The 24,839-nt window shown below is 45.2% G+C and overlaps 2 protein-coding genes across 5 annotated transcripts in view; both read left to right on the top strand.

Annotated features, from left to right (window-relative positions):
- The window catches only part of LOC110978922 (uncharacterized), a 34,557-nt gene extending 11,832 nt beyond the window's left edge, over window positions 1–22,725 (top strand). The window contains exons 1-19 of one of the 4 annotated variants that reach the window (XM_087148536.1): window positions 858–1,128; window positions 1,536–1,581; window positions 2,096–2,202; window positions 2,526–2,724; window positions 3,098–3,826; window positions 4,208–4,519; window positions 4,613–4,695; window positions 4,951–5,149; window positions 5,339–5,424; window positions 5,785–5,980; window positions 6,354–6,680; window positions 7,225–7,754; window positions 8,005–8,203; window positions 8,392–8,700; window positions 8,863–9,186; window positions 20,998–21,360; window positions 21,481–21,576; window positions 21,761–21,848; window positions 22,123–22,725. In XM_087148536.1, coding sequence (XP_087004662.1) covers window positions 1,099–1,128; window positions 1,536–1,581; window positions 2,096–2,202; window positions 2,526–2,724; window positions 3,098–3,826; window positions 4,208–4,519; window positions 4,613–4,695; window positions 4,951–5,149; window positions 5,339–5,424; window positions 5,785–5,980; window positions 6,354–6,680; window positions 7,225–7,754; window positions 8,005–8,203; window positions 8,392–8,700; window positions 8,863–9,186; window positions 20,998–21,360; window positions 21,481–21,576; window positions 21,761–21,848; window positions 22,123–22,345 — 4,446 coding nt within the window. In that variant the 5' untranslated portion in view covers window positions 858–1,098 and the 3' untranslated portion in view covers window positions 22,346–22,725. Of the gene's footprint in view, window positions 1–857; window positions 1,129–1,535; window positions 1,582–2,095; window positions 2,203–2,525; window positions 2,725–3,097; window positions 3,827–4,207; window positions 4,520–4,612; window positions 4,696–4,950; window positions 5,150–5,338; window positions 5,425–5,784; window positions 5,981–6,353; window positions 6,681–7,224; window positions 7,755–8,004; window positions 8,204–8,391; window positions 8,701–8,862; window positions 9,187–9,618; window positions 9,976–10,094; window positions 10,191–10,434; window positions 10,523–10,782; window positions 11,745–20,997; window positions 21,361–21,480; window positions 21,577–21,760; window positions 21,849–22,122 lie in introns of those variants that run through there. The other 3 variants (XM_087148538.1, XM_087148537.1, XM_087148539.1) reach the window with 3 other exon arrangements.
- LOC147796097 (uncharacterized) lies at window positions 11,890–20,499 on the top strand. Its single transcript, XM_087148554.1, has 14 exons — window positions 11,890–12,418; window positions 12,800–12,845; window positions 13,111–13,217; window positions 13,733–13,931; window positions 14,635–15,363; window positions 15,553–15,864; window positions 15,958–16,040; window positions 16,395–16,593; window positions 16,783–16,868; window positions 17,230–17,425; window positions 17,799–18,125; window positions 18,620–18,912; window positions 19,405–19,603; window positions 20,357–20,499. The coding sequence occupies exons 1-14, from the start codon at window positions 12,389–12,391 to the stop codon at window positions 20,497–20,499; spliced, it is 2,949 nt and encodes a 982-aa protein (XP_087004680.1). The 5' UTR covers window positions 11,890–12,388.
- Window positions 22,726–24,839: the final 2,114 nt, after the last annotated feature.

The raw sequence follows: 24,839 nt of genomic DNA, 5'->3' as shown, positions 1-24,839 counted from the left end.
CGTGCGATGATGCGAGCTTTCGTCTCGAGAGGCCACGGACAGCCGGCGCGCGACACGCTCGCAGGTGTACGCGTGGCAGTTCGGTGGTACAATGTACCTTGCATGCGCAGTGGTGCGGAGTGGGCGTAGGCCTATAGCTTGGTCCGTGTGCTGAAAAGCCCCATGGTGCATATAGTAACGTGCGGCATTGAATGACGCGTCACAGCCTCGTATGCGTGAGCATGGCCCAGTTTCTCTCCTCTGGTCAAGAAACCGCACTAGTAAGAGACCGCCACGGACAAGGCTAGAGCGGTCGGATGGCGAATCCAACGATCGATTTAACCCGAGGACAGGCAAAAAGGAAGAAGTTTAAATGAAAAGGCGGTCTTGGGTTGCCAAGCATGCCATATTTATACGCCCGATTGGGAGGGTCCGGATGCCCCGGGAAAGTTGAAGTCTTTCAGGGTCTGTGGGATGCCCAGATTTCTTGAAATCTTTAATTCTTTCTCTTGCGTTCTATTAAAGTAACCAATTAAGGAATTTTCGCATCGTCTATTTTCAAGTTGGCCTTGTAGCGTGAAATTTACCAGCAGCTTGACGGGGCAAGGGGTAGTTGTAACTCCCTAACCCCATGAACGAGATCTGCTACTGATTGGCTTTTGGACACACACACAATTCATCATGCCTTAAGTATCCATAAACTATGGGTGACTTCAGAACTCGTTGGCATGGGACTGAACTTCACTTAGGCCTACAGTCTCGATAAACCGGTTGTGGGCATCGATGAACAGTAAAAGCAACTTCCCCTCGCATTAAAAAAAATGCCTTGCTATCCAGGGCTCAAAGTTGCCCGTTTCTCCGTCTCTTCACCCAGTAATTGATTAGAAAGGCGGGCAACAATCAATGGGAATGGTCAATTCCGTTTTTCGCCAGCCAATTTCTGCAGCGTCTCGGGGAAAAGAGCGTGGCCAGCAATATCACGCCAGCGTAACGCAAGCTGAAGCAGTGAATGTTTCCTTCATCTTGAGAACATTGCTAGGGTGACTAAAAATGACGGATCCGTTCTGGGCAACCACAGCTTTTGTCGACCGCGATGTTGTAGGGTGAGCTTTGAATAACATGTACGGAAAAGGCGCACTCGTTTTGCTAGTGAGTATATTCTTGTATCGCATTAATTAATGAATGCAAGTTGTTCACTGCAGCACTTTCCGGATAGGTTACCAGTCCCGATAAAGCTCCGGTAAAGGGGAGGGGCGGGGTGGGGTCTTCAGCCTCAAGGTATGTCCGTTATTTGTTAATGTTACAGGTTCTACTAGTTTTAACATTTCCAATTTTTTTCGTATCTTCAAATGCTTTCAAGAAACTCCCGGGACACTGCATCTTTTCTGACAGTCATAGATTCTTCGTTTTGTAAATTTGAACTGATTCGGGCAATGTTCCCTTGAAACCACATCTGGTGGAGCCCACTGGTTTTGCTGGGCCCATTTAACACAACAAACAAACCCATGATTCAACACTTTGATTTATGAGCAACCCAACATTTCTTTGTGTTGCAGGTGGTTTTGCTTGGCGTGGAGCGCATCTGTGGCCAGTGTGTTGACGGTACGTCCACGGTTCTTTTCGACTTTATACCTAGGCCTATAATTGCCTCGAACGAGCACTATTGAAAGTGCGGTGTCGATGCAACGAATTTCCACGGCGCAATAGATCCTCTGCACTTAACACCGAATTTATACTAGTACTTTACAGTCCGCCATCTTTGAATTTGATGCCGAGCCACGTCCAAGAATCGAGTTTCTTTGTCAACGGCTTTATTTGTGCCATTGGTTCGTCACACCTACGCCTTTGGAAAGTCACACCTACCCTAGCCCCCGGAAGTATACCACGTCACACAAGTGTGTATTTGCCTGCAACTGGGGACCCCCGTATTGTTCCTCTTTTGTTCGTACTTTAACTTTTTTTTTCAAAACCACCCATATGTTTTGTACACAGTTGTCAATCGGGGACCCTCTGTCAATCGAGGACCTTATTGTCCTCTATTGTTCAAGTCCCCAATTGAATGCAGAAACAAACTCATATCCCTGATCCGTTCCAATCTCATCATCTTTTTGTTCAGAATCACCGATGCCTCCCACTGTACCGCCCACCAGCTGGACGGCATGGTATAACGTGGACGATCCCACCGACGGAACCGACGATGAAACTCATGCAGCGGTCAATGCGGTTAGTCGCTCTCCTTGTCATGTATAGGGGGCTGCTGGTCTGTCCGTCCGTCAGTTCATTGTTTCAAAATCCCACAGTCCCCTAGGCTAGACGCCATTGCTTACTGTTGGCATGTAGCCCGTAATCTTTAGAAGTGTGTTCATATGTTTATTTATGTTCATTTCACTCTCTCCTGGTCTTTTCGTGTCGCGAGCCAGTCATGTTCACATGTTAGCTTCCCCCTCAGTACATTATAATGATGGCCGCATCACACTTGATGCAGTTTTGACTGTTCCTACAGTTTACATCTCTCTCACAAATGCAAATATCGTAACTCTGTGCAGGTGCATCCCGCCGTGTGCCCCACTCCTACCCACGCCAACTGCCGGGTTCGATTCCTACACACCGACCACGTAACTGCAGGCCAGACGCTGGTCACCGGCTGTTCTCCTACCGGAGGGTTGCTGTGCCGAGACGCCGACCAAGCCGACTCGCGAAGATGTCTGGATTACGAGATACGATTCCAGTGCCCGACCCCTGAAGGTGAAAATCACACAGTCCTTATCCTTTCTATTCTTTGCTGTCCTCTTCAAAACTAGTAGGAATCAACTTTTTCTTGAAAACTAGAACAAGATAAATAGACCAGATTTTATTCACCTTTGCATTCATGGAAAGAGATGGGCATGTCTTTTTCGTCTTTTCAAAAATTGAACAACGCGTTAACCGGCGTCCACACTGAAGGCGAATTTGTGACGTCATATAAAATATTTCTGCTGCCAAGTTGGCGAAAATTGAGCACAGTTCAATAAGCCTTTTGCGAGTTAAATTTGAATAAAATCTGGTACACTGAGTTATCTGATCAGCCGTTGACGAGTTAGTTGCCAAATTATACTTGACTGTGATTTTTGTTCTCTAGATGCCTTGCCCGAGCCTCATTTCCACTGGGACATGAGCACCAAGATGTCGGTGGACTCTGATGAGCCCGTGACCTGCGACGGCACCGTGTCGTCTATCTACCCCACTGCTGGTGGTATGACGGGCATCATCGGTGGCACCCTTCTTGTCACCGACAGTTTCGACTCGTCGGATCACCTGTGTGCCGTCAGGAACCAGAAGGCAGGTTGGATTAACTATGGATCAGGTAACGACAGGTGCATCTCCGAGCCTGTCTGCTGCACGTCAGGCTTTACCATGGCATTCTGGATGAGGAATAGAACGCCGGCATTCACTCCCGTGACCATCATCATTGCAACTGGCGGTCACGCTGGAAGGGCAAGGGGATTGGTCCTATACTTAGGAGACTTTATGAGTTTCGATGTTAGGGGTTTCGTTACTTCACAGGTTTTCAAACTGAACATAAAGGGCTACTTTCCTGACGATCAGTGGACTCATCACTCTTTCACCTACGAGCCAGGAGCCGGAACAAATTATTACAAGGACGGGGTTTTCGTTGTTTCCACCGACACAGCCGTCAACGAGGGCACTTCTGCTTTGCATTTCGACGATGTCGTCATGTTTTCGAGAAACAACGATCCAAGTGGGTGGCCACTCGAGCTGATTGACGGAGACTTCAGCAATTTCAAAATGTTTTACAAGACTTTCAACGAAACAGAAGTCCAAAACGCATATCTTCAAGAAACATCGGGTAAATTTTGTACCAAAAAAAAATCTTCCTTTTTTTCTTTAGAGAATTGATTCGTCTCACTGTAATTTCGTTATTTTTGATGTTCAAATCGAGTTTGGATTCACGGATCGTTTTTTTTATGACTTTAATATTTCTTGTAACTTGTGTCTGCAATTTTCTGGACATGTCATTTGTTTTAAATGACATATGACGATTTCCTTTTACATGTTAAAATTGATCAGTTACCGTCACTACATAATTTCTAAGAATTTATGTTATTCATAAATTTTGCGATTTTGCGATTTTCAGCACAATCTAGCCTCGTTTTTTTTAGTTCGTATCATATAAGGGTTTCATCATTTACTGATTTCTGTTTTTATTTCACACCGTTTCCATAACCAGAATCCAACCTTCTCATCCACTACCTGAGGAAGTACAGTCACGAGGACAGCTTTGGGGTCGAGCTTGAGTGCCTTGCCAAGGCTGGCAGTCAACCGACTATCGTCTGGCATCGCTCAGTCGACGGCGCGCACTTTGAGCCGGTTTCCTCGTCGGCAGACGTGGCTATTTACGAGAGTTCACCCAACAGCTATAGAAGACGATCGATCTTGGTCGCTCGCGATCTCAGCTTTTCATCCGATGTCATCTTCGTGTGCGAGGCAGTCGACACTGCTCGCGGGGGTAGTGTGTCCAAGAGGGTCACCATTCCGAAACGTAGGTAGTCACGCTGTCAAAAATAAATCGATCTGTGACATTTAAAATGAACTTAACTAACTGCAAACTGCCGATGTTTGCCGTCCCCTACAGGTGATTCATACTGGACGCCGTGGTTGAGTGCTGATAGCCCAGCGGATGGTGACGATAGAGAGACGTTAATCCAACACCAACAGGTACATGTCTGGGAAGGATTGAGTTCATCCCACCTGTAGTCTACTAATATCTATAGGCCCCTAAACTTACATCAGTCTTGAATGATGGTAGTCGGTGTTTCTTGAAAATGAGGCTGTGAGTTCCCCCTGGGTCAAGTCAGACTATATCGTCTGTGTTCCCGTGTCGCAGTTTGAAAATGTCAGTGCCGGGGGTGCTTTTTCTTTCCATTTCCCGCCTTTAACTCCTCGTCTCGTCTTTCATCGCGTATTTTTCAGGGCTATGAAATGCTCTGCCAGTATCCCGAAGACATCCAGTGCCGTACAGTCTATGAAGGCACACCATCCAATGAGACTGGGCAGCTACTGAGCATCAACTGCACGTTAACATCAGGTTTGGAGTGCCTCGGTGCTGATCAGAGCGTAGACAACACACGCACGTGCTACGACTACGAAGTTCGATACCAGTGTCCACAACGTAAGTATATAAATAGTGAGCGGTTAAGCCCATTCTTATTCGATCAAGGCAATTGATGGATCCAAGATGGCGTTTGGCAGTTGTCACATGTACGTTTGTAAAAACCAGATGCATACGGCATGTGGATTCTATAAACGTATCTGTTGCAAACTCCATTCATAACACCTTCTAACCGTTTGCCTTTGTCAGCCCGCTTTCGTTGGACGCCTTGGTATGATGCTTCGGACCCTGACGGATCCGTGGAGGATGAAACCTTGGCTACTCACTTGAAGCAGGTTAGTGCACATGGATTCATTCAGCTTTGGTATATGTTCGGATTTTTGCTACCGGCTTATTGGTCCTGGGCGTCGTCTTGAGGCTCCCGTTACTTGACCACGCCCACAAGCTGTATGCAAATCTCTCTGAGCCAAGCCACAGGTGCTGGATATCATCATATCACCTTGAGCATCACACCAAGGACATTGTTTCCATTCCAATGTTCATAAAATATATTACAGGACTCTTCTAAATATACAGGCATATTGTGTCGCCCTCATAAATCTTGACAAACCAATTTATGCATCCACCTCACGGGTGCAACATGTCGTCTGGAGGTCCATACTTACAGTGCCTTTTGCATTTATTCTGTCCTCAAGGCGTACCCTGACCTATGCAACCAGCCCATAGGCGCAGAATGTCGCCTGAAGACGACCAAGCAAGACCTGCTGGCTAGTGGATTCGTTCCCGAGGTTCCGTATCTCTGTAATGCCAACGGATTCCGCTGTCAGCACGCAGATAACACCGGATCGTGTCCTGATTTCGAAGTGCGTTACAGGTGCCCGGATTCTATAGGTAATGTCTGAATTTTCACTTGCAGTTTGGTACTCCATGATCCTGAAGCTTGAACCGTACGGGTATAAATCTCTGTAATTACACTGAGACATAAAGATGTGAGGCAGCTAGACACAGTCAAGGCTGCAGTAGGCACTCGTCTTTTGACCTGCATTTATGTTTGGGGAAGAATCACCTGAAGGCGTATGCAGTTGATATTTTGGCCGATGTTAAACAGTAAGAATCCAGTTGGTTACAGAGTATAATGCTGTTAACATTTGTCGGCAATAGTGTCATTCCACACCTCCCCAGTTTCTGATCTTTATGTCTAAGCTTTCTGTTTTGCTACACTTGATCTCTCTGTACCCCATCCTATTTTTTTTTCATTTCACAGTCACGGACGTAACAGTCAATCTCCGACCACTTCATTCCCCGAACGACACTGTCGTTCGCCTGGAGTGCAGCGCCACCGGCGGTCAACCCATCTCAGCCGATCTCAGACTGGAATGGGCATGGCTCGATCTGGCCCACCCCTGGGCTGCTGTAGTGTTTACAGCGGGTGCAGCCGTTGATGTCGTGGTGGACAGCTCACGCCCGGACCTCAAGTCATCTCTCTTAACGATCGTCGACTTTCTTTGCAGTGACTACTCAGACAAGACCATTGTCTGCCTTGCGAGGGATGGCATCACCATTGCTGTGAAAACGATTCAGCCCCTTGCAAGTAAGTTGGTCGGGAGTTCCCATGGAGTCGATGCAGTTTTATGTATTTAATTTTTACTATTGAAGTTTGTTTTACGGTTCCAGTACCTCCCTAGATAAGATGGTACCCCCTCCGGTACACTAGCGTTCCATAGCTGTACTGAGTCTGATAAAAAGACAGCAAAGCACGGCCGTTTAAAGCTTGTCAACGGTGTTGCATGCCATTTTGTTACGGATGCCTATTACTGCAGTAAGACGGTAGGCGAGAACCCTCACGTGACCTCTCTACCAATCGTCGATAACTGATAAATCAAAGAGTATAAACAGACACTGGTCCCCTTTTTGACCAGGGGTTATAACTTAATGGAAGGGCGGTAGGAGTACCAATTGGCTATAGGTTTCATCCGCATCTGTTGTCTAGAGCCAAGTCAGGGTCTTCACTCCATTGGAAATATGTGGAGTCGTACAGACAATAAACCTAGTCGTAGCTCTGGAAGCCTGTCTCGGCCACGGCCGTAGCACAAGCTAGCTAGGGCCTCAGGATTACTCTTCTTATTTATTTCCAGAGCCTCCAGTTCCTGTTCTGTTGGAGTTCTGGGAGCTGAGCGGGGAACCAAACCTCGACCATCAAGATCCCACCTCCTGCTCCTCTGTCTCCAATCATAGTTTCCCTTCGACCGAGAGCGATCGAAAGTCGCAAGCGGTGGGTCGCGTGACCTACATCGACGCGCCGGCCGTCGTAGGTCACGCCTGTGCCGTCTTGAGCGGCACCGACAGCGCGTTGGATCTTGGAGCCTTCGACGGAGAATGCATATCGTCCCTGGAGCTTTGCTCATGCGGGTTGACCTTCGCCCTCTGGGTCATGGCGTTTGACCCGGGCCCGCTGACTTTCGATTGGTTCTTTTTGAGTTCCAGAGGTTGGAGCTCGTCTTCCCACGGTATTGCGTTTTACCAGTCGGCAACAGACCATTCCTACAGGTTGAAAGTCTGTACATCCACAAAATGTTTCGGTGAGGCGATTGTTGCCAACAACGAGGTGCCGAAGGGGTCTTGGTTTCACCTGGCTCTGGTTTTTGACCACAAACTTGGACTTCAGGTATTCGTTGTGCTTTCATATTTCACTGCATGGGTTTTTCTGTTAAATTTGTAAACCCAGGATTTCCTTACTGCAATTTTTTTTTTTTAAAATGCTTAAATAACCAAAAATAAATCAGCAAAGAAGAGACTATTCGTCCAGCAAAATCTTTAAAATGCAGGACTTTTTGTGTTAATACCAATGTAACAAGGAGGTTCTCTTTACAGACGTCACAGTTTGGCTTATGAATATGGATATATGAATTTTTCAGGTTTTCATAAACGGCAACGTGTCAGCGGAATCTCACAGTGTCACAAACGAAGTGAAAAGTGATAGTCAAGTGAACCTGGTCGTTGGTGGCGCCAACACCTCTTTTGGATTCTCTGAAGCGGCCTTCAGCGACTTGAGGGTGTACGCAGGCGCACTGACCCAGTCTCTGATCGAGGATATCATGACCTGCAACTCTATCAGTAAGTTTAAACACGCATGTCGGTGCATCTTCTTAAGTAACCAGTTATACTTAATTGCATATCTTCGGGGTCATCTTAGAGGTAAAAAGGCATTGTTAAGAACCATGTCATGCTTACATCGAAAAGAGGAATTTCTGTGTTTCTTAATAAATCAATCAACTATAATTATGTTGTCCTTTGCCACTCAGACGTATCGTTTGAAATCACCGAGGTTCGGCAGCTTCATCTTCCGCCAGGTATCCCCCTCATCTTTGAATGCAGAGCCAGGGGAAGGCCAAATCCCATTCTAGAATGGGCATTCCCAGATGAGAATGTCGGGTCAAAAGTCCCATCCTTAGCATTTGAACAGACAGTCACCAATGTGACCGAGTGTGTGACGAAGTCAACGCTCCGAGTGGACGTGAATCCAGGGAACGTTAACGACGAGTTGGGCGTAGTTCTTTGCCTGGCGAGGTTTTCTCGTCAAGAACTTGTAAAAGGCGTGGAAGTAGCAATGCGTAAGTTGACCAAATGTGTGGTTTTTCTGTCGAGTACAGCTTTTCTACAAAGGAATGTGAGGATAAATTCTCTAACTAAAGTGATATCACGCAGTAGAACAGGGGTTTTGTCACATCGATAATCATTAACGTTGCTATTTTCTATAATGCATGAACTTCCAGCCCGCTTTGTCGGTAACGTGACAGTTAAATCGACTGGCGACGCCGTCCTCGGGCAGACCTTTCACCTTCTCTGTCGTGTCTCCGGCAACAGAATCTACACTGTCGACTGGTACCACAGACAGCTATCGTCGGAAGATAGCACGACTCTGGGTGAACTACTCGTGCCGACAGAGGGCGGCAAATTCAACACGACGGCGCACGCGACTACGACTACCACCGGCGATTACCGTCTGATTATTTACTCATTTAGTGCGGATTATTATGGCACGTATACCTGTTCCATTAACCGTGGGTTAGGCATTGATACAGTGCAAGTAAGCTCAGGTGGGTATCCATTTATTTGGCGTTGTTATACTTTTTATATCCTAATCACTGTGACACCAATTACAACTTGTACGAGTAGCAGATCTTTGATTTATGTAGGGAAAGACGTTATATTCCTCAGTTAATACCATACTCGGATCAGTGATTGCCCTAGTTGTTTTATTAATGACATTTCATCTCGACTTGTCCGAGGCTTACATTTCAAAATACGGCACGAGCTGTTAACTCGATTTCACAACCACCTGGTTACAACTTCAGACAGTTGGTAACTTTGCTATGATGTTACAGTGCCCATCGTAATCAGTGACGTCTGATGGAATATAGTTCTTCGTTTCACTACAACTATTTTGTCAAAATGAAGGTGAGGTTAATACGCTTGGGCATGACCTTTGGTTGAAACATTTTTGCACCCTCGGTCTATCTGTAATCAAGATTTGGAAGAAAGGACAGCCAGCGGCACCCTGGCACAAACAGCCAGCCCACAGGGCCAAACACCCATCGTTTCTTTCAAACAACCTGGGGCAGGTAATACGCCGACGACGCCAGCGGAGAACAGACAGACAGGTACTCCAGAGATGGTCCTATTAACTGACACTTCGAAGGCGCCAAGTAACCGGGCAGCAGAGATGACAATGTCATTGTCTCCCACGGGCAGGATCACCGAGAGGTACACAGACAACCTCAGGTTGACATCTGACCCGACTACAGAGGAGATTAGAGATGGAGAGGTAACAACTGTTACCATAGAAACGACAATGCCTGCTTATGAAAGCAGTTCCCGCCCACCTGGTACGTGGCAAATCATCAGCAATATTGTTCATTCCTTCTCTCGGCAGCAAATGCTCATTTTTCTTAAATTCCAAACAAATGTGGTTTTTCCCCTAAATCTTTTTAGTTATTCCTTCCAGACGATATTGAGACCCTAAAACCTAACATAGCAGAACAGCCAGACGATAATGGTGACGACAAGGAATTGGTGGATAAACCTGAACAGAAAAAGAAAAGTGAGTTTTGGACAGAAACAAATTTAAGGAGATGCACCTCAGTTATGTAAATGATAAAAAGGAACAGGGGATTTGATAATTTAGTATTATTATCTTGCTATCGAACTTCCATCCTAATTTCCACTTCAGCAGCTCAGAATGGTTGTTCAAGTTCCCAGCACAAATGCTCGCTCTGAATCGTCGCTTAGTCGGGTTCCATTATTCTTATCCCAAACTGCATGTGGTTTTTTCAATTCGGTTGCAGGCAAACTGACTTGGCTGGTACCCGTCGGAGTTTGTCTCGTTCTACTCGGCATTCCTGCAGCTTTCGTCTGTCATTACATTTGCAAGAAGTAAGATGGCGGTCCGTTACTTATCGTTCTGTTGCGCATAGTCGTACAGACACAGAAAATAAAATGAAACAAAATGGCGCCGAATGATCACGATTATTGTTTCCTGATGAACAATTACTTTTGGAACATCCTCAATGATTTGACCCCGTCATTGGAAAGGCTTTATATCTTCAACAAAACCAGTTCTTTTAGGGGTACTGGCAAACAGATGCAAATATGTCGGTATACTCTGATTCTCTCTTAAACTATTCTTTTTCTAGGGATAATTCAGTTCACGCGCTGGACCGCCTGATGTTCAAGAACAAAGGAGTCGCCCTGCCCAAGCCCAAGCTCATCAAGCCACGGTACCAAGGAGCCACGCCCATGACCCCACCCAAAGCCACGCCCGTTTCTACACCCACTCAGCCGATGATTGGGATGGTGGAGGTTCATAAGGTCAGTGGCCCCGTAGACCTTGCTGAGTCAATTGAAAATAACATGTAACTACAGTTTCTTTTCTTAAAACATTATTTCATAAGAGTCGGTCCATTGATAATTTTGAATGTTCATTGTCATGATATTTAAGTGCAAACCGTTAGTGATATTATTCCTGTTCAATTTTTAATGTTTCAATGTTTCGCTTGAAGTCAACAGAATGATAGTGTAAAAATTTCTTTAGCCATAGAAAAATTTGACTTACATGTGTGTATATATTTTGACTCTTGAAAACTAGTGTTAGAGCATAGTCTACGGACTTAGTGACGTGTACTTTGGGGATTTTACACCCCTCCCCCGCCAAACACACACCCCAAAACTGGGAAACAAAAATCAGAAAAATGGAGAACAGCCGCATTCACTCCAAAATTTAAGCTAATTTTAGAGGACGAGATTCGTCGAACATTATCGTGCATCCAAGTTCACACGTGCGTACATGTACATGTCTTGTTGTTGCGCAACTCGCAAAACACCTGTTGCGTCAACGAATTGGGAGCTTTTGAAATAAGCTTGTGGTTTTCCAAGACAGTTTGTAATAGTTTGTTGAAAAAACATTTAAGTTTGAAAACTTCATCCTATTCTTAGAATTTTGTTTCGATTAAGTTTTAGTTCCTAAATTAGCTTTTAATGTCGACAGTTGTGTCGAAAGATAGCAGTTTGATTTTGCAGTGTTAAATGTTTATTTTCATCATCTGAGGAAATAGAAAGTGGAATAGTAATGACATTAAACGGGACAGAAATTGTGCAGTCACTCGGTATGTTTTATTTCAGTTGTCAAATTGAAATGAATTTCATTTTTTTCTACTGGAATTCTTGAAATCTTTGATTCTTTCTCTTGCGTTCTAAGCAATTCAACAACCAATTCAGGAATTTTTTACGTGATCTATTTTCAAGTTGGCCTTGTAGCGTGAAAATTGGTCAGCTGCTGGAGGGGTATGACAACCCCTTCAAGCGGTGAACGGTGCACTAAGTAGCCAAAACTACGAGGTGTATTCAAAACTCGCTGGTCGAGGATTCTACTTCACTTACAACCTCAATAAACCGGTTGTATGCACCGATGAGAAAGCAAATTCCGCTCGCATTAAAAAATGCCTCGCTATCCAGGGCTCCATGTTGCGCGTTTCTTCGTCTCTTCACCCAGTAATTAATCAGAAAGGCGGGCAACAATCAATGGGGAACGGGCAATTTCGTTTTCGCCCGGCAGTCTCTGCCGCGTCTCAGGGGTGAAGAGCGTGGCCAGCAATATCACGCCAGCGTAACGCAAGCTGAAGCGGCGTTGAACGTATCCTTCATCTGGAGAACGTTGTCGAGGTGACGACAAACATGACAGATCCGCTCTGAGCAACCACAGCCTTTGTCAACCGCGATGTTCTAGGGTGAGCTTTGAACAAGATGAACGGAAAACGTGCAGTCGTTTTGCTTGTGAGTATATTCTTGTATCGCATTAATTAACGAAAGTTGTTCGCTGCAGCACTTTCCGGATAGGTTACCAGCCTCGATGAAGCTTCGGAAAACTGAAGGGGCGGGTTGGGATCTTCAGCCTCGAGATATCTCCGTTCTTTGTAGCAATGACGTAGAATCTACTAGTTTTGAAAACTCCAACATCCTCCGTAACTTCAAAATGTTTTCAACAAACGTCCTAAATATCTTCTGACAAACATAGATTTGGCATTATTTTGGGCATTTCCCCCCCAACTACATCTGGTAGAGCCCACTGCTTTTGCTAAGCGCGTTGAACACAACGAACAAAGCTGTGACTGAACACTTTGATTTATGAGCACCCCACATTTCCTTGTGTTGCAGGTGGTTTTGCTTGGCGTGAAGCGCGTCTGTGGCCAGTGTGTTGACGGTGAGTCCACAGATCTTTTCGATTATAGCTACTGTAATATCGAACGAGCAGTATCGACTCAATCAGTGGCGTATCCAGCGGGGAGGGGGGGCAGGTGCAACTTGCCCCCCTCAAGGATTTTGAGTTAGGCTTTTGATATATTTTTCTCTCCCAACATCATGTTGCATAAGCCCGAAACTATAAATTCGCATTTGTAGCCCCTCAACGCCGACAGCTGGATACGCCGCTACGCCATACGCCTGATCCTATCGTATTTTTCGCTCAGAATCACCGATGCCTCCCACTGTACCGCCCACCAGCTGGACGGCATGGTACAACGTGGACAATCCTGCAGACGGAACCGACGATGAAACTCATGCAGCGGTCCGAGTGGTTAGTCGCTCTCCTTGTCATGTATACGGCGCTGCCGGTCTGTTTGTTTGTCAGTCCATTGTTTCAAAATCCCACGGTCCCCAGGCTGGACGCCATTGCTTACCGTTGACGGGCAGCCCTGAAACAGTTTGATCTGGACTCTAATCTTGAGGAGTGTGTTCATTTGTCGGCTTTTACTCTCTATCGGTCTTTTCGTGTCAACTTGTTAGCTTTCCTATACCCAGCAAGAAATGAGACCGAGGGGTACCCCCCCAACATATCCAATCCCTATACACATTCCAGACTTTTGTTACTTAACACATCCCCCCAAGATGTCTGAAAGGAATTCCCCAGATTCCTGCGAGACAATGACCAACACAAAACAGGGGGGGGGCTCTCTCCGTCTCATACCTTGCTGCACATGAGCTTTCCCCCTCAACACATTAGCATGGTGACCGCATCCCACTTGATGCGGTTTTGACTGTTCCTACGGTTTACATCTCTCTCACAAATGCAAATATCGTAACTCTGTGCAGGTGCATCCCGCCGTGTGCCCCACTCCTACCCACGCCAACTGCCGGGTTCGATTCCTACACGCCGACCACGTGACTGCAGGGCAGACGCTGGTCACCGGCTGTTCTCCTACCGGAGGGTTGCTGTGCCGAGACGCCGACCAAGCCGACTCGCGAAGATGTCTGGATTACGAGATAAGATTCCAGTGTCCGACCCCTGGAGGTGAAAATCACACACTCGTTATCCTTTTTCCCTTTACTGTCCTCTTTAAAACTAACAGGAAGCATCTTGAAGGTGAAAACAACATCAAGATAAATACTCCAGATTTTATTCACCATGCCATGAAAAGGAAAGGACATGTCTCTTTCGTCTGTTCAAAAATTGAACAAACCGTTTACTGGCGTCCACATTTAAAGGCCGGTTCATAGTTGGCGCAAAAACAAACACAAAGCCGAATGTGCAACATCATATGAAATATTTCCTCGGCCAAATTTGTTAAAATTAAACACAGTTCAACAAGCCTTTTGCTAGTTTAATTTCAATAGCATTACATGTACTGTAGAATCGTGTAAAGACGCTGTTGCCATACTCCATGATTCGGGGCAAGCTTTGCCAGTGACTACCCTTTCTGGAATGGACTTTGTGTTTCTTTGTGCCTTACTAATTCATACCAGTGTACTGGTGTAAGGTGTCTCTCGTGTAAAAAGCACCAGCCAGTAGTATGAACCGGCCTTCAGGTTGTTTCGGAATGTTTTAGCTTCGCCTTGCAATAATGCAGGTATATTATGGAAGTCACCGACGAGCGCTAGCGGACTCTTCTGTACAGCAGGTGTACTGTACCAGCCCCAGCAAAGACTTTCGGGCTCAGCCTTTGACGGATTGACGAGTTAGTTGCCATGTTGTATCTGTGATTTTTGTTTTCTAGATGCCCTGCCCGAGCCTCATTTCCACTGGGACATGAGCACCAAGACGTCGGTGGACGCTGATGAACCCGTGACCTGTGTAGGTACTGTGTCGTCCATCTACCCCACTGCCGGTGGCATGACGGGCATCATAGGTGGCACCCTTGATGTCACCGACAGCTTCGACTCGTCGGATCACCTGTGTGCCGTCAGGAACCAGAAGGCAGGTTGGATTAACTACGGATCAGGTAACGACAGATGCATCTCCGAGCCTGTCTGCTGCACGTCGGGCTTTACTATGACATTCTGGATGAGGAATAGAACGCCAGCATTCACTCCTACAACTATCATAATGTCGACCGGTGGTCATGCTTCAAAGGCGAGGGGTTTGGTACTATACTTAGGAGACTATCTCGTTTTTGATGTTAGGGGTTTCGTTACTTCACAGGCTTTCAGACTGAACGTAATGAGCTACTTCCCCGACGATCATTGGACGCACCACTCCTTCACCTACGAGCCGGGGGTTGGAACAAACTATTACAAGGACGGTGTTTTCGTTGAGTCCACCGACACAGTCGACATCGGGGGCAGTTCTGCTTCGAATTATGACGATGTCGTCATGTTTTCGAGAAACAACGATCCAAGTGGGTGGCCACTAGAACTGATTGACGGAGACTTCAGCAATTTCAAGATGTTTTACAAGGCTTTCAACGAAACAGAAGTCCAAAACGCATATCTTCAAGAAACCTCGGGTACGAGTCACTATTTAATGACGTTTGAAGCTTTTTACGTATTGAGATTGATCGATAAAAACGCATAATTTGTATGTTAATGATGATTTCAGATATCTTGTAACACAACCGCAGTTCCCTTTATTGGACCATTTGGCAAGAGTTTCACCATTTACCGATTTCTGCTCCTCGAACTGTTTTTCTTACCAGAATCCAAGCTTCTCATCCACTACCTGAGGAAGCACAGTCACGAGGACAGCTTTGGGGTCGAGCTGGAGTGCCTTGCCAAGGCTGGCAGTCAACCGACTATCGTCTGGCATCGCTCAGTCGACGGCGCGTACTTTGAGCCGGTTTCCTCGTCGGCAGACGTGGCTATTTACGAGAGTTCACCCAACAGCTATAGAAGACGATCGATCTTGGTCGCTCGCGATCTCAGCTTTTCATCTGATGTCATCTTCGTGTGCGAGGCAGTGGACACGGCTCGCGGGGGTAGTGTGTCCAAGAGGGTCACCATTCCGAAACGTAGGTAGTCACGCTGTCAAAAATAAATCGATCTGTGACATTTAAAATGAACTTAACTAACTGCAAACTGCCGATGTTTGCCGTCCCCTACAGGTGATTCATACTGGACGCCGTGGTTGAGCGCTGATAGCCCAGCGGATGGTGACGATAGAGAGACGTTAATCCAACACCAACAGGTACATGTCTGTTAAGGATTGAGTTCATCCCACCTGTAGTCTACTAATATCTATAGGCCTCTAAACGTACACCAGTCTTGAATGATGGTAGTCGGTGTTTCTTGAAAATTTAACCCGTGATATTATGTCTCTAAGTCTATACCGATGCCCCGCCTCAAATGAGGCTGTGAGTTCCCCTGAGTCAAGTCAGACTATATCGTCTGTGTTCCCGTGTCGCAGTTTAAAAATTTCAGTGCCGGGGGTGCTTTAAGGAGGAGTTGACGGGGGCACAGACAATCCAAGAAATGGACCGTGCTTTTTCTTTCCATTTCCCGCCTTTAACTCCTCGTCTCGTCTTTCCTCGCGTTTTTTCAGGGCTATGAAATGCTCTGCCAGTATCCCGAAGACATCCAGTGCCGTACAGTCTATGAAGGCACACCATCTAATGAGACTGGGCAGCTACTGAGCATCAACTGCACGTTAACATCAGGTTTGGAGTGCCTCGGTGCTGATCAGAGCGTAGACGACACACGCACGTGCTACGACTACGAAGTTCGATACCAGTGTCCACAACGTAAGTATATAAATAGTGAGCGGTTAAGCCCATTCTTATTCGATCAAGGCAATTGATGGATCCAAGATGGCGTTTGGCAGTTGTCACATGTACGTTTATAAAAACCAGATGCATACGGCATGTGGATTCTATAAACGTATCTGTTGCAAACTCCATTCATAACACCTTCCAACCGTTTGCCTTTGTCAGCCCGCTTTCGTTTGACGCCTTGGTATGATGCTTCGGACCCTGACGGATCCATGGAGGATGAAACCTTGGCTACTCACTTGAAGCAGGTTAGTGCACATGGGCTCATTCAGCTTTGGTATATGTTCGGATATTTTGCTACCGGCTTACTGGTCCTTGGCGTCGTCTTGAGGCTCCCGTTACTTGACCACGCCCACAAGCTGTATGCAAATCTCTCTGAGCCAAGCCACAGGTGCTGGATATCATCATATCACCTTGAGTATCGCACCAAGGACATTGTTTCCTTTCCAATGTTCATAAAATATATTACAGGACTCTTCTAAATATACAGGCATATTGTGTCGCCCTCATAAATCTTGACAAACCAATTTATGCATCCACCTCACGGGTGCGACATGTCATCTGGAAGTCCATACTTACAGTGCCTTTTGCATTTATTCTGTCCTCAAGGCGTACCCTGACCTATGCAGCCAGCCCATAGGCGCAGAATGTCGCCTGAAGACGACCAAGCAAGACCTGCTGGCCAATGGATTCGTTCCCGAGGTTCCGTATCTCTGTAACGCCAATGGATTCCGCTGTCAGCACGCAGATAACACCGGATCGTGTCCTGATTTCGAAGTGCGTTACAGGTGCCTGGATTCTATAGGTAATGTCTGAAATTTTCACTTGCAGTTTGGTACTCCATGATCCTGAAGCTTGAACCATACCGGTATAAATCTCTGTAATTAGACTGAGACATAAAGATGTGAGGCAGCTAGACACAGTCAAGGCTGCAGTAGGCACTCGTCTTTTGACCTGCATTTAGGTTTTAGGAAGAATCACCTGAAGGCATATGCAGTTGATATTTTGGCCGATGTTAAACACTAAGAATCCAGTTGGTTACAGAGTATAATGTTGTTAACATTTGTCGGCAATAGTGTCATTCCACACCTCCCCAGTTTCTGATCTTTATGTCTAAGCTTTCTGTTTTGCTACACTTGATCTCTCTGTACCCCATCCTATTTTTTTTCATTTCACAGTCACGGACGTAACAGTCAATCTCCGACCACTTCATTCCCCGAACGACACTGTCGTTCGCCTGGAGTGCAGCGCCACCGGCGGTCAACCCATCTCAGCCGATCTCAGACTGGAATGGGCATGGCTCGATCTCGCCCACCCCTGGGCTGCTGTAGTGTTTACAGCGGGTGCAGCCGTTGATGTCGTGGTGGACAGCTCACGCCCGGACCTCAAGTCATCTCTCTTAACGATCGTCGACTTTCTTTGCCGTGACTACTCAGACAAGACCATTGTCTGCCTTGCGAGGGATGGCATCACCATTGCTGTGAAAACGATTCAGCCCCTTGCAAGTAAGTTGGTGGGGAGTTTCCTATGAAGTCGATGCAGTTTTAATCATTTAATTTTTACTATTTTGTTTAACGGTTTCAGTACCTCCATAGATAAGATGGTACCCCCTCCGGTACACTAGCGTTCCATAGCTGTACTGATTCTGATAAAAGAACAGCAAAGCAGGGCCGTTTAAAGCTTGTCAACGGTATTGCCATTTTGTTACTGATGCCTGTTACTGCAGTAAGACGGTAGGCAAGAACCCTCACGTAACCTCTCTATCAATCGTCGATAACTGATAAATCAAAGAGTAACAGGCACTGGTCCCCTTTTGACCAGGGGTTGTAACAAATGGCTAAAGGTTTCATCCGCATCTGTTGTCTAGAGCTAAGTCTAGGTCTTCGCTCAATTGGAAATACATGGAGACGTAGAGACAATACACCTAGCCGTAGCTCTGGAAGCCCGTCTCGGCCAAGCTAGCTAGGGCCTATGGGTTACTATTCTTATTTATTTCTAGAGCCTCCTGTTCCTGTTCTATTGGAGTTCTGGGAGCTCAGCGAGGAACCAAACCTCGACCATCAAGATCCCATCTCCTGCTCCTCTGTCTCCAATCATAGTTTCCCTTCGACCGAGAGCGATCGACAGTCGCGAGTGGTGGGTCGCGTGACCTACATCGACGCGCCGGCCGTCGTAGGTCACGCCTGTGCCGTCTTGAGCGGCACCGACAGCGCGTTGGATCTTGGAGCCTTCGACGGAGAGTGCATATCGTCCCTGGAGCTTTGCTCATGCGGGTTGACCTTCGCCCTCTGGGTATTTGCTTTTGAACCGGGCCCGCTGACTTCCGATTGGTTCTTTTTGAGTTCCGGAGGTTGGAGCTCGTCTTCCCACGGTATTGCGTTTTACCAGTCGGCAACAGACCATTCCTACAGGTTGAAAGTCTGTACATCCACAAAATGTTTCGGTGAGGCGATTGTTGCCAACAACGAGGTGCCGAAGGGGTCTTGGTTTCACCTGGCTCTGGTTTTTGACCACAAACTTGGACTTCAGGTATTCGTTGTGCTTTCATATTTCACTGCATGGGTTTTTCTGTTAAATTTGTAAACCCAAGATTTACTTACGGCAAAAATTTGTTTTAAAAAATGCTTAAATAACCAACCATGAATAAGCAAAGAAGAGACTATTCGTCCAGCAAAATCTTTAAAAATGCAGGACTTTTTGTGTTAATACCAATGTAACAAGGAGGTTCTCTTTACAGACGTCACAGTTTTGCTTATGAATATGGATATATGAATTTTTCTTCAGGTTTTCATAAACGGCAACGTGTCAGCGGAATCTCACAATGTCACACACGAAGTGAAAAATGATAGTCAAGTGAACCTGGTCGTCGGTGGCGCCAACACCTCTTTTGGATTCTCTGAAGCGGCCTTCAGCGACTTGAGGGTGTACGCAGGCGCACTGACCCAGTCTCTGATCGAGGATATCATGACCTGCAACTCTATCAGTAAGTTTAAACACGCATGTCGGCGCATCTTCTTACGTAACCAGTTATACTTAATTGCATATCTTCGGGGTCATCTTAGAGGTAAACAGGCATTGTTAAGAACCATGTCATGCTTACATCGAAAAGAGGAATTTCTGTGTTTCTTAATAAATCAATCAACTATAATTATGTTCTCCTTTGTCACTCAGACGTATCGTTTGAAATCACCGAGGTTCGGCAGCTTCATCTTCCGCCAGGTATCCCCCTCATCTTTGAATGCAGAGCCAGGGGAAGGCCAAATCCCATTCTAGAATGGGCATTCCCAGATGAGAATGTCGGCTCAAAAGTCCCATTCTTAGCATATGAACAGACAGTCACCAATGTGACCGAGTGTGTGACGAAGTCAACGCTCCGAGTGGACGTGCATCCAGGGAACGTTAACGATGAGTTGGGTGTAGTTCTTTGCCTGGCGAGGTTTTCTCGTCAAGAACTTGTAAAAGGCGTGGAAGTAGCAATGCGTAAGTTGACCAAATGTGTGGTTTTTCTCTCGAGTACAGCTTTTCTACAAAGGAATGTGAGGATAAATTCTCTAACAACTAAAGTGATATCACGCAGTAGAGCAGGGGTTTCGTCACATCGATAATCATTAACGTTGCTATTTTCTATAATGCATGAACTTTCAGCCCGCTTTGTCGGTAACGTGACAGTTAAATCGACTGGCGACGCTGTCCTCGGGCAGACCTTTCACCTTCTCTGTCGTGTCTCCGGCGACAGAATCTACACCGTCGACTGGTACCACAGACAGCTATCTTCGGAAGATAGCACGACTCTGGGTGAACTACTCGTGCCGACAGAGGGCGGCAAATTCAACACGACGGCGCACGCGACTTCGACTACCACCGGCGATTACCGTCTGATCATTTATTCATTTAGTGCGGATTATTATGGCACGTATACCTGTTCCATTAACCGTGGGTTGGGCATTGGTACAGTGCAAGTTAGCTCAGGTGGGTATCCATTTATTTGACGTTGTTATACTTTTTATTTCCTAATCACTGTGGAACCAATTACAACTTGTACGAGTATATGATTTATGTAGGGAAAGACGTTATATTCCTCAATTAATACCATACTCGGACCAGGGATTGCCCTAGTTGTTTTATTAATGACATTTCATCTCGACTTGTCCGAGGCTTACCTTTCAAAATACGGCACGAGCTGTTAACTCGATTTCACAACCATCTGGTTACAACTTCAGGCAGTTGGTAACTTTGCTATGACGTTACAGTGCCCATCGTAATCAGTGACGTCTGATGGAATGTAGTTCTTCATTTTACAACAACTACTTTGTCAAACTGAAGGTGAGGGCATGACCTTTGGTTGAAACTTCTTTGCACTCTGCATCTTTAATCAAGATTTGGAAGAAACCACAGCCAGCGGCACCCTGGCACGAACAGCCAGCCCACAGGGCCAAACACCCACCGTTTCTTTCAAGCAACCTGGGGCAGATGATATGCCGACGACGCCAGCGGAGAACAGACAGATGGGTACCCCAGAGATGGTCCAATTAACTGAAACTACACAGACGCCAAGTAACCAGGAAGCAGAGGTGACAGTGTCTTTGTCTCCCAAGGGCAGGATCACCGAGAGGAACACAGACAACCTCAGGTTGATATCTGACCCAACTACAGAGGAGATCATAGATGGACAGGTGACAACTATTACCATGGAAACGACAAACACAATGCGTACTTATGAAAGCAGTTCCCGCCCACCTGGTACGTGTCAAGTCATCACCATTATTTTTCATTCCTTCTCTGGGCAGCAACAAATCAATTTTCCTAAATTAGACACAAAATGTGTTTTTTTCCCTAAATTTTATTAATTATTCCTTCCAGACGATCTTGAGACCCTAAAACCTAACATAGCAGAACAGCCAGACGATAATGGTGACGACGAGGAATTGGTGGATACACCTGAACAGAAAAAGAAAAGTAAGTTTTGAAAAGAAACAAATTTAAGGGGGTGTACCTCAGTTATGAAGCTGATAAAAAGGAACAGGCGATTTGATAATTTAGTATCATTATCTTGCTATCAAAATTCCATCCTAAATTTCACTTCAGCTTTTCAGAATGGTTGTTCTAAATTCTCTTAACAATTTTTTTTTTTTGGTTGCAGGCAAACTGGCTTGGCTGGTACCCGTCGGAGTTTGTCTTGTTCTACTCGGCATTCCAGCAGCTTTCGTCTGCCGTTACATTTGCAAGAAGTAAGATGGCGGTCTGTTAATTGTGTCGTTTTGTTGCTCATGCTCGTTCAGACGTGACACAGAATATGAAACGAAACAAAATGTCGCCGAAAAATCATGATTATCGTGTCTTGACGAACAATTTGCGAGATTATTTTTGAACATCCTCAACAATTTCACCTCGTCATTGGAAAGGCCTTTTCTTCAACGAAAACAAGATCTGTTAAGGGTACTGGCAAACAGATGCAAATGTGTCAGTATACTCTGATTCTTTCTTAAACTATTATTTTTCTAGGGATAATTCAGTTCACGCGCTGGACCGCCTGATGTTCAAGAACAAAGGAGTCGCCCTGCCCAAACCCAAGCTCATCAAGCCAAGGTACCAAGGAGCCACGCCCATGACTCCACCCAAAGTCACGCCCGTTTCTACACCCACTCAGCCGATGATTGGGATGGTGGAGGTTCATAAGGTCAGTGACCCCGTAGACCTTGCTGAGTCAATTGAAAATAACATGTAACTACAATTTCTTTTCTAAAAACATTATTTCATAAGATTTGGTCCATTGGTAATTTTGAATGTTCATTGTGATAATATTTAAGTGCAAACCGTATTAAGTGATATTATTCCTGTTCAATTTTTAATGTTTCAATGTTTAGCTCCAAGTCAACAGAGTGACCGCGTTTAAATTTCTTAGTAATATGCATTGATTCATATTTTGTGACTCTTGGAAAGTAGTGTTAGAGCACAGTCTACGGCCGTAGTGACGTGTACTGTGGGGATTAACAACCCCCCCACACACACACACCTAAAAAGTGGGAAATAAAACGCATTTATGCTAATTTCAGAGGACGAGATGCTTCGAACATTATCGTGTATCCAAATTCACACGTACGTATATGTACACGTGTCGTCTTTCAGCACTGCACAACTGCGCAACTCTTAAAAAGCATGTTGCGTCAACGAAGGGGTGGCTTTTGAAGTAAATTGGTGGTTTTCCAATTCTAGTTTGTGATCTTTTGTGCAAGTATGTAAGTTTGAAAACTTCATCCAATTATAATTTTGTTTTGAGTCAGTTTTAGTTCCTAAATTAATCCTTTTTAATGGTGGCATTTGTGTCGAAAGATAGCATCTTGATTGTGCAGTGGTAAATGTTAATTTTCAAAATCTGAGGAAATAAAAAATGAATGGTATAAAGCGGGACACGAATAGTGCCGTCACTGTGTGTGTTTATTTCAACTGCAAGTTTAAATAAATAAATCATGCCCCTGTATATAATAGTGTTAGATAATTCTTTCCGTAGAATTAATGAACACCTTTTGCAATAATCTGATTCATCTAATAGCTATTTACCATGCTTAAAATTCCGATATCACACTCACCTTAAATTGTTATCTCACATGTAAATGGAATTACAATATTAACTTTAATAGCTATCCATTTCTAACACATTCCAACGAGGAGGGATTTATTCTGACAGTTGTGTTTATATGACCAACTTGTTATTTTCCAGTCCAACTAGGAATTGAACGGTTTAATGAAAGATAATATTTTCTGTAGCAATTTTGCTATTTTATTTGTCAACTCCTGAGACAAACTCTTTCCTGATGGATGGTTGTTTTCGCGCGCACACAAACTTGAGTGAAATTGGGTTTTTTTATGCCCGCTTGATCTGTTTTGGGTTTTCTAAGGTGAAATAATGCACCTTGGGCGTATGCGCCAGTTGCGCTATGCTGTAATACCCGCCGAAGAGTTCACAGGATTTCAGAGATCCTTCACCGGGCTCGTCCGCGTAGTTAAAACTAACGCACTCTCGATCCTCCAGACAGACAGTAGCGCACCGTATCAAGGAGCGCAAGTGGTAGAACTTAATCTTGAACGAGGATGGAGCGCTCCAGCGCGGTCGCACCACGGTGTAGTACCCCACAGAAGAACCTACAATTATAAGAAAAATGGTTGCTGAAAAAGGTAGCAAAGTAGACCAAAATTCATCCCTGTAAACCATAACCCCATAAGAACAAAAGAAATGTATTAACGAATCTGCATAATTGGACCTTCCCTCTATCGTTTTATGCATCACAACAGAGGAGTTTTCAGCATTTTCCCATCATTTCTAGATGAAAAGGCGACTGAGATAAAGGCAGCATGAAAGCGGCTCCCCCTCGATTCTCTTCACCTCTTTGTACAAGGTTCATTCCATGAGGTTGGGGCACAATTTGTGACGGTGTCCTTGTTGCATCCCAAACCTGTTACCACCTGTCATGACCTGTAGAGTAGGTCATTTACTCTGTCAAAATAACGCACACCTCTGTATTCAGCCTTGCAAGATGTATAACAATGTCAATTTGGAATCCACATGCAGGGAAATAGATGTTCATTTTTACGGAACCCAAGTAACAATGGACACCGTCACAAATTGTATCCCAACCTCATGGAATGACCAATACAAAAATAAAATGCTAAATTCTATCAAATGAAATCATTTAGAAAACTTTGGATAAGGCCACGCTGTGTCTCCGCCCAGAAAAGTCTCAGAAAGTCAAAGGAAGAACGAAAAGATAAAGGGAATTCAAAAAGAAAATATAGAGAGAAATAATTATGTGTCGTGGTTAATCACCATTGTTATAGCATTCAAAATATCTGTCTTATCTCTTTATGGAGTCAAAAGACTTGGGAAGCGTTGCTAAACCAAATTATGCATTCTACGTTGCTTTCCTCTTAACACCAAAAGTCAGCTGTTTTTAGATGGAGGGTTCAACTTGCCTACAGCGGAATTCAGTGACTGTCTTTCCCTCTTTCAAAACGTTCATTGACAAAAGCACTCACCAGTACAATCATCTTCATTTCAAATGATATAAAAACACTGTTACCTTAAATAACGATTCCGTATCAGAACAGTTGATGAAACTATTGCCGAGATCAACAAACAGGAACGGGTGCCTACTCGTCGGGTAGACAGTTGTTTCATTTTGACGAAGTTGGGCAGGAGCTGCGCATACCACCAGTCACTGTGA

This window comes from Acanthaster planci, linkage group LG18 (assembly GCF_054643075.1).
Source record: "Acanthaster planci isolate LZ-2023a linkage group LG18, COTS_SCS, whole genome shotgun sequence".
NCBI classification, from domain to species: Eukaryota; Metazoa; Echinodermata; class Asteroidea; order Valvatida; family Acanthasteridae; genus Acanthaster; species Acanthaster planci.
Note: the sequence above shows the minus strand (reverse complement) of the source record. Positions and strands in the feature narration are given on the sequence as shown.